The 15,997-nt window shown below is 45.5% G+C and overlaps 1 protein-coding gene across 2 annotated transcripts in view; it reads left to right on the top strand.

Moving 5' to 3' along the window:
- LOC144105752 (sodium-coupled monocarboxylate transporter 2-like) overlaps nt 1–15,997 on the top strand; it is a 230,096-nt gene that overhangs the window by 163,000 nt on the left and 51,099 nt on the right. For both annotated transcript variants that reach the window (XM_077638865.1, XM_077638866.1), the window contains exons 8-10: nt 6,193–6,322; nt 9,209–9,297; nt 12,349–12,458. In XM_077638865.1, the coding sequence (XP_077494991.1) occupies nt 6,193–6,322; nt 9,209–9,297; nt 12,349–12,458 (329 nt within the window). The remainder of the gene's footprint in view (nt 1–6,192; nt 6,323–9,208; nt 9,298–12,348; nt 12,459–15,997) is intronic.

Raw genomic sequence — 15,997 nt, forward strand, 5'->3', positions numbered from 1 at the left:
TCCTGAGACGTTGAGGAGCATAATAAATCTCTCGATTTTTTCCCTACACATGCAGTATTGTGTTAGTTATTTTTTGTAAGAAACGTTTTCGTTTAACTATGCATGCATAAGTACTGATCATATAGAAAAAGAACTAATCGCGTCATCATACAGAACCGGGCTTTATGCACATGATGGCATAAAAAAACTGCGCACTATCTACTCAATTATTTGGGACCTAGCTTGGGAGGTCTTGACGACAGTGTTAATTATAATTACCCAGAACTGCACCAGGTATAGCTATATATAAAAGGAATGACTGAAACTAGCGTAGGAATTTCATATTTGCACCAAGTTTAGTTACATATCGCATGCACGAATAACGAAAACACTTTTCATGCCGCGTCCCCTCTAAATCTCGCCACCTGTCTGTTAGTAGCACGCCTGCGGCTGCTTCTTTCCAAACAAGCTTCGCGATCATGTATTACCTCATGAAACATGACACATGCATGATGCAATGAAAAAGCATATGGCGTTTAGCACACTTAAGGTATGCTATTCTAAGCACACCAACGCGACCGCGCAAGATTGACACAACTTACCAGACTTCTTTCTACTCGAATGAAATAATTACGTCGTCATATCAAGAAACAGTTTCAAGTAAATATTAAATGTCACAAAACGCGCCATTTAAACATGGTGTGCTATTAACAAAAAAACGCATTCCTTGGGGGCGAGTGAACCAGTCGGCGCCCCGTGCACTCCGGCTCAAGGTGATAAGTACGTGTGCAGCTACATGTCTTTTTTCCTTGAGAAATTATCAGCCTACTATAAGTTCAGGTGAATGAACGCAGTAACTTGCATGCTATTAAGTGCATTGAGTGGCAGTGTCCATCGCCTCCCAGACTTCGCGCTTTACTACCGTGGCCCAATGCCTGTTAGCCAGTTTCCGAATGCGGCATTTATGCGCGAGAAACCTATCGAGGCTAATTTAATATTTTTATGCTACTACGCGGATCCAGCAGTGACGCAGCTGGTCAATATATGCTGCTTCTGCAGTGCACAGGCTTGAAGCAGCCGCCGGTAACTGCGGCAGCTGCGGTAGGCACGGGCAAGCGGAACCTGTTTTGCCTACCATGCGAAAGTCGCTGCTAACATCAGCGCCACCGCATCTTCGTGACGTCGCGGGGTGAAGGAGGTCCATACCCTGGCATAGCTTAGCTAGCCACTGCCAATTTTTTGGGCCAGGTCAGCTCTTCGATGGGAAGCGAAATTTTGAAAAAGGGCAATAATAGCATCGACAATACTGAAATAACATTCGACTAGGTTGTTTTTCTTTGACTGCCTGAATTGGAGATAATGAAATAAAACGATGTTATGACTGAGTTTGTTTCATACTTCAGACCCTTTCTGCGTAGCAAGGAGTTTCACGTTGTGCATATATAGATTCAGTATTGTCGCTAGCGCATGTGTATTTGCGTTCTGCTTTGCCTAGTCTGTCCGCACATACACAACGCAGGCCTCCTTTTATGCCTGCAGCTTGCCTCCTTTCAGTAAGTCATTTGTGAGTGCGGCAGACGTCCGAGCGTACAGCTACTTGATGAGAATGCGGTTATCGCGCTGCAGTTGCACGTGGAGTGACTCGGACAGTCCGTGGTGGCAACTGCGCATTGGTCACGACTGAAACTTGGGATTTACTGAATATTCTTTTCACATGGGTGTCAAGGAAGCTTTTTATACAAAGTACAGCGAATACATATGCAAGGTCACAAGGGCACTCTTTCGGTATACGGGGTTTAACGTCCAAAGGCGACATCGACTATGAGGGATGCCCTAGTGGAGGGCTCCAGATTCATTTCGACCACTCGGGTTTTTTACAGCGGCAAACAACCCATGTGATTAGTTTCACGGGCGTAAGGAGAAGCCCTCTGGCAAGTTTCAGTCGGAGGCGATGAGTATAGCATATTTTAATACCATTTTGAATGTTGTCCGAGGGGCTGTTGGGTATTTCCTCCCGCAGCCAATTAACGTAAAGGTGTCTTGCCCCAACTATTGCGACATCACCGAACCCAGTGGTTGTTCACATCAACAATCCGTGCTTGCTGCTGGTGCCAACGTCATCACGAATGAGGTAGCCCCGCATGGACGGTTGACCGTGACGTCAAAGTGCAGTTCAGCGCTATCGCCGGCCGAGACCAAAACTACCGGTACAAAACCGTTGTAATTAATTATTCATGCGTTGCACTGGTGTTTCAAGCTCATTTTCATGATTACTACAGGTCCTTAGGCGTCGTTCGAGGAAAAAAAAAGGATACCCAAGAACAATGTGTCAGTACCTCTTGAACGTGCACAGACATTGTGCAGTACACGGGCGACTTGCCATTCGCCTCCATCGAAACGCGGCCGCCGCGGCCGGCATCGAACCTGCGTCCTCGGGATCAGCAGTCGAGCGTCCCAGCTAGCCACCGCGGCGGGGACCAAGTGTGCCGCTGCGATCTTAACACGACTGAAAGGAACATCGTGGGCGCAGGATAATGAAGGTACCTTCAACGTCCTCTGCCCGCGCTGTGCCTTTCTGGCCTACGGGAGAAGCTGCCATTCTGTATCGTTCTGAATAAAGCACCTTGCATACAATGGCCAGTCGTTGATGCACTGCATGCATGTGCACTGAATGCTAAGAATGTATTGTTCGCAGAAAGTCTCTGGTTATTACATCGTAACCTATTTGCATTACTGGGCCACCGCGGTGGCTGAGTTGCTTTGTCGTGCGGCTATTTATTCCGAAGTTATGGTTTCGATCCCGGCCGTGGCTGCTGAACTTCGATGTAGGCGAGCTACGAAAACTGCTCTGTGCTGCTCGATGTCAGCGCATGTTAAAAAAGCACCATGGTCAACATTAATGTGGAGCCCTCCCCTACGGCTTCCCTCTTGAGCCACGTGCTCATAGAAATATTAAACCGCACAAATTATAATTTATTTACATAACAGTTAGCGATTCATTGGCCTTTATAACCAATCATATTGATTTAAATGCATCTCAACTACCAAAGAAGAATAGCTCTTCTGGAAAGGAGCTTACAAAATCATAAAAAGTGTAAAAAGCAGAATCTATGACCTTGCTGTACGGACTCAGTAAAAGTCGTAAACTTGCGAGGTGAGGAAATTTCGCGTGAAATTTAGCCCGCTGCGCGCCAGGAATTTTTTCATGTAACGTACGAATTACCGCCGCAGTAACATAAAAAAGGTAAGGACCAGCAATAGCATGATATTCTTCCATAATTCAAGCGCAACAGAGACAGCATATGGAAAGGAGAGCGTGCGTCTCGTCGTTCTCATTCCTGTGTTCTGCGTTTGTTGCGCTTGAATTCCGGAAGCTATGCGCCAACTTGTCCCGCAAAGTGTTTCATCAAAGAGCAAGAGAAGACGTTGAATAGGACATGTCTCAAACTCGAGCAATAATTAATGCGCGTAGCACCGCCAGCAACGCTTTTACTTTTCGGATCAAAATTCTTGTTGTCGTTGTTGTTGTTGTTGTGTTGGGTATACCCATGGCTTCTTGCGCAAGGCTCTACGCTATCTTCGTGGTGTCATCAAAACTGAGCAGCCATTTTCAGGCCGCTTGCTGAACTTAATCGTGCAAAATCACTGCCCTGCGGAAGTGCACACCACGGAGCGTTCGCTACGCCGAGCTTGGTAGGAAACTTGCGCCAACGAAAGAGAAAATAATGACAGCCGATTTGCGCAGTTAGGCCAATTGTGAATACGTGCGCTAGCAAGGTCTGTTGTGCTTTATGCGAACATGTTCGCTCAGCAAAAAATGGCTGGCGGTTTAGCACTGCTAAGCACGTTTTTTAAGGCGACAGCCCCCGTGAGTGGCGTGGACGGAATTCCATATGGAAGTTGTCCACAAAAATGTCCAGACGAACTGCCACTAATAAGTTGTATTGTAATTAAAATAAAATGTAAATGTTGATTAAACAACAGTTGATAAGCAACATATGTGTAATGGTAGCAGCCATAGTTAGTAAATATAGTAAAAATACTGATGATAATAATAATAGCTACTGATGTATTGACAGTTAGTGTTTGAGTTAGTGGTGGTGATGGTAGTGTTATAGTGCTAGGGACAGATAGTGATGGTAGTGATAGTGATAATGGTAGCTTATGATGGCGATAGTGCTAGAGATTGTGATAGTGCTATACATAGTTATAGTGATGATGACAGCGATAGTGATAGCCGGTGATTGCGAAGATGATGGTGATGGTGATGATAATGAGGAAGTTAGTGGTGATGCTAGAAATGAAGATGACTGCGATAGAAAAACAAAAAAATTAAAAGCGGAGGGTGGAAAATAAAAAGTATAATAACTATAGGACTGAAAATTACACAGAAATAAAAACAAAAACGAACAAATCAAAACGAGAGGTAAATTTTCAAAGTAAAATAAAAACAAATAAAAATCAAACAAGATTTTTAAATGAAAAAGGGAGGGAGAACGAGAGGAAAGGGAAAGGCATTCGAATTTCCACTCTTAAGCAGACAGGTGCAATCCTATCATTTTTAAGAGCGTTAGCCTTTGCTACTCGCAATCGGGCGTTTCTTGTCCGTCCGAGATTTCAAGATGGCGGCCGGTCATGTGATCAAATTACCCCATCACGTGACCGCGCGCGCAGTCGTCGGACCGGCACGACGGGCCGGTTTACCCTCTACGCTGGAGTTCCGCTATATATGTACCGTGCGGGCTGGTGCCGAGACTGGTGCCACCTAGGGCAGTCACTGGTGACAAAATTATGGCCCACCAGTGGTACCAAATGAATCGTCGTTTCGTTATGTACAAGTTGGGACCTGGGAGTGAAATTCGGATAAAAAGAATTTGAGCCTCGGATACAACAAGGAAACGCGTTAATAATATTAGTTAATAATATACTAAAGCATAGTCGAAAACATAGGTGAAAACAACGTAGCTAACCCTCTTCAATTGATTTCGCATTAGAGAATCATTCTTTTATTTTTTGCAGGTGGACACCACCGCCACGTACCTCAAAGCGCAATAGAGGTGTCCACTGACCCAGGGATCCAGTTATGCGTCTTTTTTCCTCACAATCAACGGGGTCTAAAGAGTCTAAACCCTGCGCAAGCTTTGAAAAGAGGAAAGGCGCATAGCTGCCTCAATTTGTAGGTGGACGCCACCACCTGCTCAGAGCGCGATTGAGGTGTCCACTGACTCAGTGGGCCAGCTGCACTTGTGACTCAGAGACTTCACAGCCATACAATGACACGCACCGCCGAAACAACCCGGGGACTGTGGCTATAGAAGTGCTTGCGCACTAAAAGTTTCAGTTGCACGCCAGCTAGATCGTATGTCGTTCATGGTCGTCACGACCATATGACAATACTTGTTCGACTCAGAGCCATCGCTGCGATGCCGTCACATAACATAGAGCCGCGAAGGCTCCAGAAGCAGTTTACAATATTTGTCAATACAGCACTGAAACCATTGCGCTCACCATTTGTGATGTTGTGATGTGAAATAAGACGTGAAATTTACTATGTATAGCAGAAGGACGGCAGATTGGGTAAGTTGGTCTTCCATGGTAACAAGAAAATTCAAACAGCGCTAGACAGCTGGACCAGAAAGAGGAGGAGACAGTCCGGACCAGTTGTCTAGCGCTGTCTGAATTTTCTTGTTGCTATGTATAAACACAAGCAAGGATGTATCGTATGAATGAGTATTTTTCACATGTAATTTATCCAGTCCTTGATTTCAGGAAAAGAAGATACTTCACTCTATGTCCTATGACCTGTTCTTTGCCTTGTGAATTTGTAATTAAAATTTATAGTCTTGTAACGTGAAATATGCAAGCTGTTATTGTTGCCTTTGGGGAGGTGCAGCGTTGTTAAGCTGTGCTCAAACAGTTTTTGCTCCACCCTCCCTTTTCACCTCTTTTATGAAATAAAAATGCTCGGATTTTGACCCATTAGCCACCTCAGTGGTTATTTCCATGCAAATTCCTATAACGGGATTATATACTGAGCCAATTGCGGTCCGGCAGTGCTGTTCATCCGAGCAGCGCAGAAAACGACTGGAGCACAAGACAGAGATTTGTCTTCCTTCTTTGTCGGGTGCTGCAGCCGCAGTGCACTGCTCACTTCCTAGCTCTTTACAATTTACAGAGCGGTTCAGTCACAAAGTCCTCCTTTTTATTGTCCAGCGTGGCCTTTGCTGGGATTTCCCTGGTGTCATTTTTCTACGGCCTTATTGGAGTGACAGCTCTGGCTGTTATCTACTGGTATCGGGACTGTGATCCCGTTCTTTCCGGTGTGATAACTCGCTACGATCAGGTAATGAACGTTTACTTTTGCTCTGAGTGTGAGTGAGTGTAAGTCATTTGGATGCACTGCTCCGTTTTGTGCGCTCAGGCTGTTTGTCTTGTCACGATGTCAAACGCGCCTTGATGTCTCCTGCTCTGCTGTATGCGCTGTGAACTTTGCAAGGCATACCCTTCCGTTTTTGTCGCGTTTATGCAACAAGTGACCATAGCGCTAGCGCGCGCACACACATACACACACACACGCACACGGACGCACGCACGCACACACGCGCGCGCGCGCGCAAACACACACGTTGAAAGCCACCAACTTCAACGGAACGGTAAACTGGGCGATACCTATATAGTACATGGGCGGGAGGGGGCGTGGAAGGGTGCAGTTTTAACCTGTTTTCTTTATTTATTTTTCTGCTGCATTGGTGTGTATGAGTTGAGGGAGAAGAGGAGCAGCATCAGTTTTGATCGCCGATACCTTCTGCATTAATGAAGCTAGCTTAAACATTTTTGCGCTGCAGGGACGAGTGGCAGAATGCCCATCGTTCTAGTATTTTTCCTAAGCCGAGAAAACATCCTTTCATGGCCCCTTGAAGATGAACAACCACTTTACCAGAGGCTATGCGCTGCACAACGCATTTCCTTCGCTCATCCGTTTGCATACCACTCCGTCCATTGTGTCCCATTCCGACCAGTTGGCTGCCACTTAGTTCGCACCGACGCCTCCAGATGCGAGACCAGCACCGTGCTAGCCCATTGTCACTAAGGTCACGACCATGTCATCGCTAATGCCAGCGGCCTCCTTTCCATCGATGACAGAAATTACTCTACTACTGAGCGCGAGTGTGTTGCCCTCGTTTGAACAGCCGCCAGATTCAGGTTCTGCCCGTTGGGCCGTTCTTTTAGTGACGGGCCGCTAAGCTCTTTGTTTGCTGTCTTCACTAAAAGGCCACACCCGCCGCCTTGGCCGCCGTGTGCTGCGCCTCCAAGACTATTTATTCTAGACACCCTCATGTTACAAGTCAGGGCGTCTTTACCAAGCCGCTGACTTAGAAGCTTAGTCAAGAAGCTTAGGTTACAGCACGCACCTCACACGAAGAAGCGTGGCGTCAGGAACTGAGGCCTGCTGTTATACCTTATATGCACAAATGGGGCAATGGTGGCACAAATTATCAAAAAGGTGGCAATGAAATACGGTGTGAGCGTTGTGTTCTCAACACCCAGAAAACTTTCATCATTATGTGCCCGTACCTCTGCGAAAAGCACAAAAAAAAAGATTTTAAATTCAAGCACAGTACAATGTTCATCAAATATACAGCCAACGTTGTTTATAACGGTGGTAAGGCCTATTGTAAGGCCTATACATGTGGTAAGGCCTATATCGGCCAGATTGTCAATGCATTAATGACCACTTAAGACATAATCGCACAACACTGCAACCAAATAATACAGTCAATCTGCCGAAAAATTGCAACAAATGTCAAAACTGTACTCCCCTGTTAAGCAGTGTGAAAATCATTGGCCGCGGCAGAACACAGGCCGAGAAATCTTGGAAGCGTTTAGAATAAAAAGTCAGGCACTGATTGCGTCAGCAATACGTCAGTCAAATTTTCTTCTGATGAATACCGATTCATGAATGGCGCATAGTTTTTATGTGCAAGACAGCAGTATTTTTAATGACTGACCTTTCCTTTTTCTTTCTTTTTGTCCACGTTGCCTGCTCAATCGCATGTGCGCCATATATTTTCAGTGGTGCCTCCAGCGTTGTCCTCGTGAATTCTTCCTCTTTTGTGCTCGTCCTGTTCTGTTGGTTTCTCTACCTGGTACCATGCACAAACACGCCCAACAAGCTACGCTTCTACAATGATCCCTAATGCTTTCCAATCCAGGCCTCGGAACACCTCCTGCAAACAGGCGGTGAATAGCACTGGTGATATTGCGTCTCCTTGCCTGACGCCCTTCCTTGCTGGAATTTTATTGCTCTTTTTATGGAGATTTTTATGGAGACTGCTGAGGTTTCGACTGAGTGGAATGCTTACTCGTAATCTATGAAGTCTAAATATAGGGGTTGGTTATATTCTGCGCAGTCCTCTATCACCTGATTGATAGTGTGAATACGGTATATTATCGAGTATCCTGTACGAAAGCCTGCCCGATCATTTGGTTAATTGAAGCCTAAGGTTGTGGTGACTCTGCTAGCGATTACCTAAGTAAATACCTTGTAGGCAACGGACAGTAAGCTAATTGGCCTGTAATTTTTAAAGTCCTTGCTGTCTCCTTTCTTATCAATTAAGCTAATGTTTGCGTTCTTCCAAGCTTCTAGCTGGTATTCGTATATAGGGTGGCTAGTTTTTCTAGCACGATTTCCCCTCCGCCCTTCAACAGGCCTGCTGCTACCTGATACTCACCAGTTGCTTTTCCCCTTTCCATTGCTCCTAAGGCTTTCTTTACTTTCTCTTTCGTTACTGGCGGGACGTTCCATTGTTGTGCGCTACTGCCTCACTCGTTAATGTTCTGATTACATTGGTTGCTGTTATAGATTTGTTTTGAACTCTTCGGCTGCTTTAGAGATCTTATCCGTATTGCTAATGTCATTGCCTTTCTTGTCTGTAAACGCATAAATCTTGTTTTTACCTATGCCTGGTTCACTCTTCACAGCCTTAAGGCTACCTCCGTTCTTTATAGCATGGTCGATTATCTCTATATTAAACTTCCTTACGTCGGCTACCTTGCGCTTATTTATTAACTTTGATAGCTCCGTTAGTTCTAATCTCTCTGTAGTGTCAGATGCTTCTATAAGAATGCGTTCCTTTATTCTCTTTTTACTTTTATGAACAGCCTTCTGCGCTGTTCTTAAACGCGATATAGAGAAAACATTATTTTTTTACGCAAATTTTGCTTTCAGATTGTCCCGTACTACATACACAAAAACACAAAGACCCTGGACGGAGTACGAGGCCTATTCTTGGCTGGAGTCGTGAGCGCGTCAATAAGGTAATGAGGACTCAAAGAATCGAACAAGGACTGTGGAAAGTTGCTGAACATTACGAATTGCAAGCAAATTGAGCCAGTTGGTCGGCTGGCTGGCCTGGATGGTTAACAGCGCAAAAAGCAATGACGAAGGAAGAGAGGACACGGCGAACGCCGTCAGCCATTGCTTATTGTCCTGCTTGGTGGGCCGATTTTGTCATTTCTCTGATCTTACAATAAGAGTATTAATTCCTGTTATTGCGACAGCATCAAGTATCCCGCGTCGCAGAAAAGCCGGCGTGGTCGTCGGCGTCTCTTGCCGAGAGAGGAAAATCTACGAAAAATCCCCAGAGAACCAACCTAGGGGACAGGTGTGCCACCTATGGCACGTGACCCTGTGAGGTCATCACAGACTGTCCACCGTAGCAGGTGGCAGTTCAATTAATGATTGGTCGCGAGGGGTTGCTCGAGCAGAGCAACCTGGGTCGCACGTGCCCTGCCCGTGGAAGCAACTGCTATCGCAAGGCCGTGGCGCATATCGCTTAACAGCAGCATAATTGCGCCAGGAGTGGTTGTGGACTCCCAGGGATCTAGGATGTTAAATAGAGAATAACCAATTCCACATATGAGACAATTAAAACACCAATGCCGTCAGGTCATACCCTCAAGCGGGAGCTTAAGTGTGCCCTCAAGGTTTTTTTAACAGCATTTTTCTTGGCTTCCCTGTCCAATCGAACGAAGTTGTCACGTACACTCAGTTCATGCGACACATATTTTTAGACTTCCGTGCACTTGTAATGAACTATCCCACCTAAGAGTCGCTTCACTTCCATTTGTTGTTAGGCGAAGAGAAATTGCCATAGCAATAAAGTAATAATGAGGCCATTAGAGTGGCACTGAGGAAGACTCCATACAATTTTTGCTGTATAAACCGATTCTGTGACTCTCTGGCTGCGTTCGTATTGGTCAATAAAATACGTATTTTTTAGGGAGTAAATTGTATTTCAGAATCACAGTTTTTTTTTCGGCACCTTCATTCGAACTCGTGACGTCAAAGCCAAAACAATCTCCATGACCACAGTTTGGCAGATGTTGCCTATCCTCTCACGGATCTGCGCCTCCTCCCAGCGGAAAAACAAAATTTCCGCATTGACACTTAAGACTGCTTACGTGTGGGAATGCGAAAGTATTACTCATTACGTTTGTACAGGGGCGGTGGAAAGAAACGCGAACAGAGCGGAGCCTAACTGCTCCGCTATTCGCATTCATTTTCATCACGCTTTTACTTAGGTGGTCGCAGAAAGATGCTGCAGTCCTCCGGGATGCATTCTAGGACGACTGTAACGTACTTTTCTTTACCACCCAGGTAAAGGTGCGATTATTCGAACAGCAGACCGCGTAGGCACCGCACTGTTCGCGTTTCTTTCCATCGCTCTAGTAAGAACATGCATTAAGGTTCTTTGCCGCAAGTTTATGTGGTTGCGTATTGGTTGCGCACCAGACTTGCAAACGTTCGGACCCTCTCGCTGCAAGGCGATGAGGTTGAGTGTGTGGTGGGTTGACCCACAAAAACGCACAAGTGTATGACACCTCCTGGAACGCTGTTCGACGAACTGTTTCATCGCAGTTTTAATATCAAAGTGAGCGAAGGCATGAAATTGAAGGTGCATATGTCGTCGGCTAGAATCCCTGTCGCAAGCTGGCCTTCAACTTCACTAGCGCATGCAAGCTATATGCAACGAGAATGGATTTCTGCCCTCTGATGGAAAAGAGGCCGGGTAGGCTAGAAGGCAAAATTTTATACAAAAAGCTAGAAGGCAAAGTCCAAAAAACGAAATACAGGTGCCACCGCCACCGGCCGTTTATGCATGCAACCTGTTTAACGTCGACATTTTTTAACTCAGATCCCTAAGGCTTGTCTATACCACCATTCAATTTCAACGGGATCACGAAGTTATTTCTTGTTCTTGAAGTCACGAGCTTGAATCGAATGGCGGGACATTTTAAAATTCAACTTTTGCAACAGTAAATGCCCTTTCCTCTACGTAACAAACGTCAACATATCACGAAAGAACCATAGAATTAATTTTTATCGAGAACAAAAAAATTCGATACAGTTGCCTTCAGTGCCCCCTAATGACAAAATTGTGTGTGTGTGTGTGGGGGGGGGGGGGGGGGGAGGGTTGAAGCGGGTTAAATTGTTATTGTTATTTAGCTCGTCCTGCATGCAACGGTGGCCCAAACGGAACCAGGGGGGGGGGGGGGTGTTCCTGAAGGTTTAGGTCATGAACTTGGGAACTTGAGAAGCCCCTCCCCCACTTGTGAAACAGCACTCAGCGTCTAAATATCTCGGTGCACAGCGCTCTGCCGCTAACCAAAATCAACCAATCGTCGTGATCGACATGAGCTTATAGAGGTAAAAGATGGTTTGCCGCACTCACAATATATTTTTCTTCCATTTTTTACATAAAGTTCAGTTTTTTCACAGACGCTACTATGCTATTAGTCTGCTTGTTCATAGTTGCTTGTCCTGTACAAGGGATTTTGGATATAGTAGATTCTAGCACATGCTATCCACTTTTTACACATTCTCCTTCTTGCTGCCCCGCCTTCGTGAAAAGACGAAGTACGTGAATTAATTAGTGCTAGCGCATACATAAATGAGAACTGAATATGATCAGGTGTATACGACAAGAAATAATCATCCCCGAAAGCGAAATTTCAACTTCTTATTCTTTAAGTGCGGTATCTTGCTTGAAAGTATTCGTACTTCAATGCTCGTGGAGTGCAATCTTTTCAAACCAGTGTATCGTGCCAGAACATATAACAGAATGTTACCCTAAACTTGAAATAACCGGTTATGAGGCCGTCCTGAGGAGATCTTCGGTAACGTAGGCCAACCTTACGTCTGCAGTTTGCTAGTTAGGAAATTCTGTGGGCACATTTATCACACAAGCTGTGTAACCAACTTGCCCAAATTTCTGCTTTACTTAATGAAACGAGTCGGTGAAATGTAGCCACAGCGTGTATATCCTGTGGCTTAGTCGCGTTTGTTATTTTTTTCTTGGCTTTCAGCACAATATCATCTGTAGTGAATTCCCATGCGGCTGTCTTGTTCGTCGACATAGTGTTACCGAACTTTCGTGTTCCGGAAAGGAAATCAGCCCTGCTGATCGCTTGTTTGGGTAAGCTGTCGTTTACCACCTTCTTGTTCCAGGTATATTTTCCTCTCCAACAGAATATATTAGAGTCCCTGTAGTGTAGCCTGAACTCAGGTGGCACAAGCTCTTCTCCACCCTTTTCTCCATTAAATAAAACAGGCTATATTGTATTTCTGAACTCAATTCAGATGAATTTTTACGGCGCCCTTTATTACCTGCTCGTAGTGGTGCTCATTAGAATCGTCCGTTGGGCGAATGGGTACAGATGTTACAAGGAAAGGGGACAAACAGAATGGCAAAGAAAACGCACGCCATTGCAACTCCGCAAACCGAAGCGGGGAAAAAAGGGAAAAGAGAGGGGAGGCCACGACAAACGGTGCCAGTGACCGTGACCGGGCCCGAGGTAAGCGTCGTGTCCGCCGTAGCTAGATGCGTGCGTGCACGAGTTATGGAAGCGCTCCTGGAGCCAAACATCTTTGACACAAACCTGCGTGCCTAAGTAAAAACGTAGTTCGTGGTTCGGCTGCTCAACCTTAGGACGCGCGTTCGATCCCGGCCGGGGCGGTCTAATTTCGATGGGGGCGTATTTAAGTTATATAAACGCCTGTTTAACGCGCCCTGTCTATGCATGCTAAAGAACCCCAGGTGATATAAATTTCCGGAGCCCTTCAATACGCCTTTTCTAGTAGCCGGAGTCGCTTTGAGAAGTTATCATACGCTCAGTTTTTGATGCAAATTTTCTTGCTAGTTCTTTTTAGCCTCATAACAGGGACATCTGTGGTGCCTTTCACAAACCACAACTGGCACGTTTAATTCTAACGAAGTTTGAACCCTTATTGACGTGCTCTATGTGTCAGTTAAAGTTTGGGAATATAAAGTGGATTAAAAAAAATATAAAGTTGCCTTTAGATGATTAGATCAAGGCTTCCCGTGAGCTTTGACGGAGGCTGAGAGGTAACTTTAATCATGCTCTGCGCCTACGTTTACCAGATCACTTTACCGGATTACTTTACCCTGCGTTGTCTGGCAACCTGACTGGTCTCTTCACACGGGCTGAACATGCACTAAGGTGCGTCTGTTCTTTAGTATATACGACCGTCTGTAAAACCGCTCTAATGTCTCCTAAAGCCATTTGCAGTAAAAATTACAATATTGGTCGCCTACTTTAACCAGTAGGCTTGAAAGAGTAAACGGTGCTGAAATATTTCAAAAATAGGTTTAATGAACCGCCCGGTGCCCCAGTATCTGTGTGTTTATAAAAGCCGTATTGTGTGACGCCATAAAAAATGATTGCGCTGACCTCACCCTCTCAGAGTTGTTAAATATGCCCCATCTCTTCCCGTCCCGATTGGTCTGTAAGAGGTTCACCCGAAACCGTCGAAGGCTTCACTTCCCAGAGTATGCACCGTTGATCCGGACAAACGTCTATCAGACTCTTTTGTCAGACAAAGGCACGACTGTGGTGAAGTTCATGGATGCATCCACGACAGGAGAGCCCAGACGCTGATTTCTGCTTTGTCGGACCTGTGCTAGAGGTCTGTTCGGTGGAAAAGCTCGGAGAAAACTCCTGCCAACCGCTACTGCCCACACGTTGCACAGGCCTGGCTACTCAGGAACCGCGTATCAAGGCCGGGTCTGATCCTTGCCGTTAGGCAAACCTGTTCACCACGCAATCAAATCGGCCCGCGCTCCAGTCTGATCGGTACTTACAGCTTCGCGATTGAACTGTCATGCTCGCGAATGCCATATGAACCACACCCAGGTTGGAAACCGCCACCTCCCATCCCACAAAGATTCGCCTCTGTGATTCACTCTAACATGGGCTGGTTAGCAGTTTATGCTACATGGCGCTTAAATATTTGCAAGGTCCACAGGAATCTTTGGCATTCGACTCCATTGACATAATTAAACCAATAGCGCTGACGCCATGGGCGTACCATGAAGCCGGGCGGGTAAAGAATAGGGACGTGCCAGTGTTCGAAATTCTGAAGCAGTGGCTGAAGAATACTGATATTTGATTCTTTGAACGAATAAACTTATTTGCATACTCACTTATTCGAATGTAATTGATTATATTCGTATTTTCGTAGAGACAGCTACATTACGGTAGCATTTCGAGCACTAAGCGTGGCGGCGCCGTGGCGGTGGCGGCGCGCAACCTTGTGGTGGCGCCGCATCCCTGTTGCTGCTAGTAGTTACCATAAACGAAGTACGATAAAAAATGGAGAGTTCTCACCGTCGGGTCAATATCTCGCTGTCCCCATTCCCATCACATTACCCATAACCCTTCCCTCAGTCCATTCCCACAACCTATGTCCCACCCCCTCCACTACGTCCCAGGGGAGATCAGGGGAGTCTCCCCGGGCCCGCTCCCCCGGCTGTGGGTCGCTTAGTAGCATTACCCCATTTTTTTTATTTTCCCACCTACGGGTGGCAAAAGCACAACATTGCCTTCGGGCCTTTTCATTTATATTACGATTGGGTTAAGCCTGTGATACTTTAGCGGTACAGGCAGGGGCCTATTGGTTTACATTCCTTTTCCGTTGCCCCACCATATATATGTTCCCCGAAACGTAATTTCGAGCACTACGTTGTTTCACGTCAGCTTTTAAGTGTGCTGCAAATATGTTTACGCGGACTCTATTTGTTGAAACTGAAGTGAACTTTGGCCGAATTAATTTCATATTTGCGAAAGTGCACTTTAAATACATTGCCATCATGCAAATGCCATTTCCTGAAACGCGATTTCGAGCACTAGACTTTTGTTGTTCAGCGGCAGCTTGAAGTGTGCTGCAAATATGTTTACGCGGACAGCTCATTCCTTAGAATCGAAGTAGACTTTGAGGAATTATTTTCGTATTTATGAAAGTACACTTTAAATACATTGCCGCTAAAAGCGTGCTTTGAATATGTTTAAATTTACTGCACACTTGTTAAAATTGAAGAATATTTCAGATGAATTCATTTCATATTTAGGAAAAATACACTTTTAATAGATTGACGAGAATGATAAACCACATCCATATTTGAAAAGTGCTCGAAGCATGCTTTAAATGACGTATTTCTGACAACTTTTAAAAATATATTTCGAATACAGCATAAAGTTCTAGGAACCTATTTCCTGCATATTTTTATTGCATTCATGAATTCGAAATATGCTTAAAATCCAATATAAATATCCCGCCGTATATTCAGAACTTATTAGTTCTCGCTAAGGACTATCATCGCTCACTCAGATATACCCACGGCTTTCAAGCGTTGTTGGACGCGACCAGGCCATAGGGTGGTTGGCGACAGGACCTCGCCATTGGTTGCCATGGGCTGCGAAATGCAGCCAATGGTGTGGCCTGGTCGCCAAGCACCCAATGGCTGGGTCGCTTCCCACAGACGCTTAAAAACCGCGCGTATATCTGAGTGAGCAATGACAGAGGACGAAATAAATGCGAAATGGACGTTAAATTGCCAATGGAGAATGTACAGCTTATAGACAAGCGTCAGGCCGTGACGTCAAAGAGATGCGGCGGCGCTGGCGTCAGCAGTGACTGTCGTTGTGCAGGCAAAAG

This window comes from Amblyomma americanum, chromosome 9, assembly GCF_052857255.1.
Source record: "Amblyomma americanum isolate KBUSLIRL-KWMA chromosome 9, ASM5285725v1, whole genome shotgun sequence".
Taxonomy (NCBI): domain Eukaryota; kingdom Metazoa; phylum Arthropoda; class Arachnida; order Ixodida; family Ixodidae; genus Amblyomma; species Amblyomma americanum.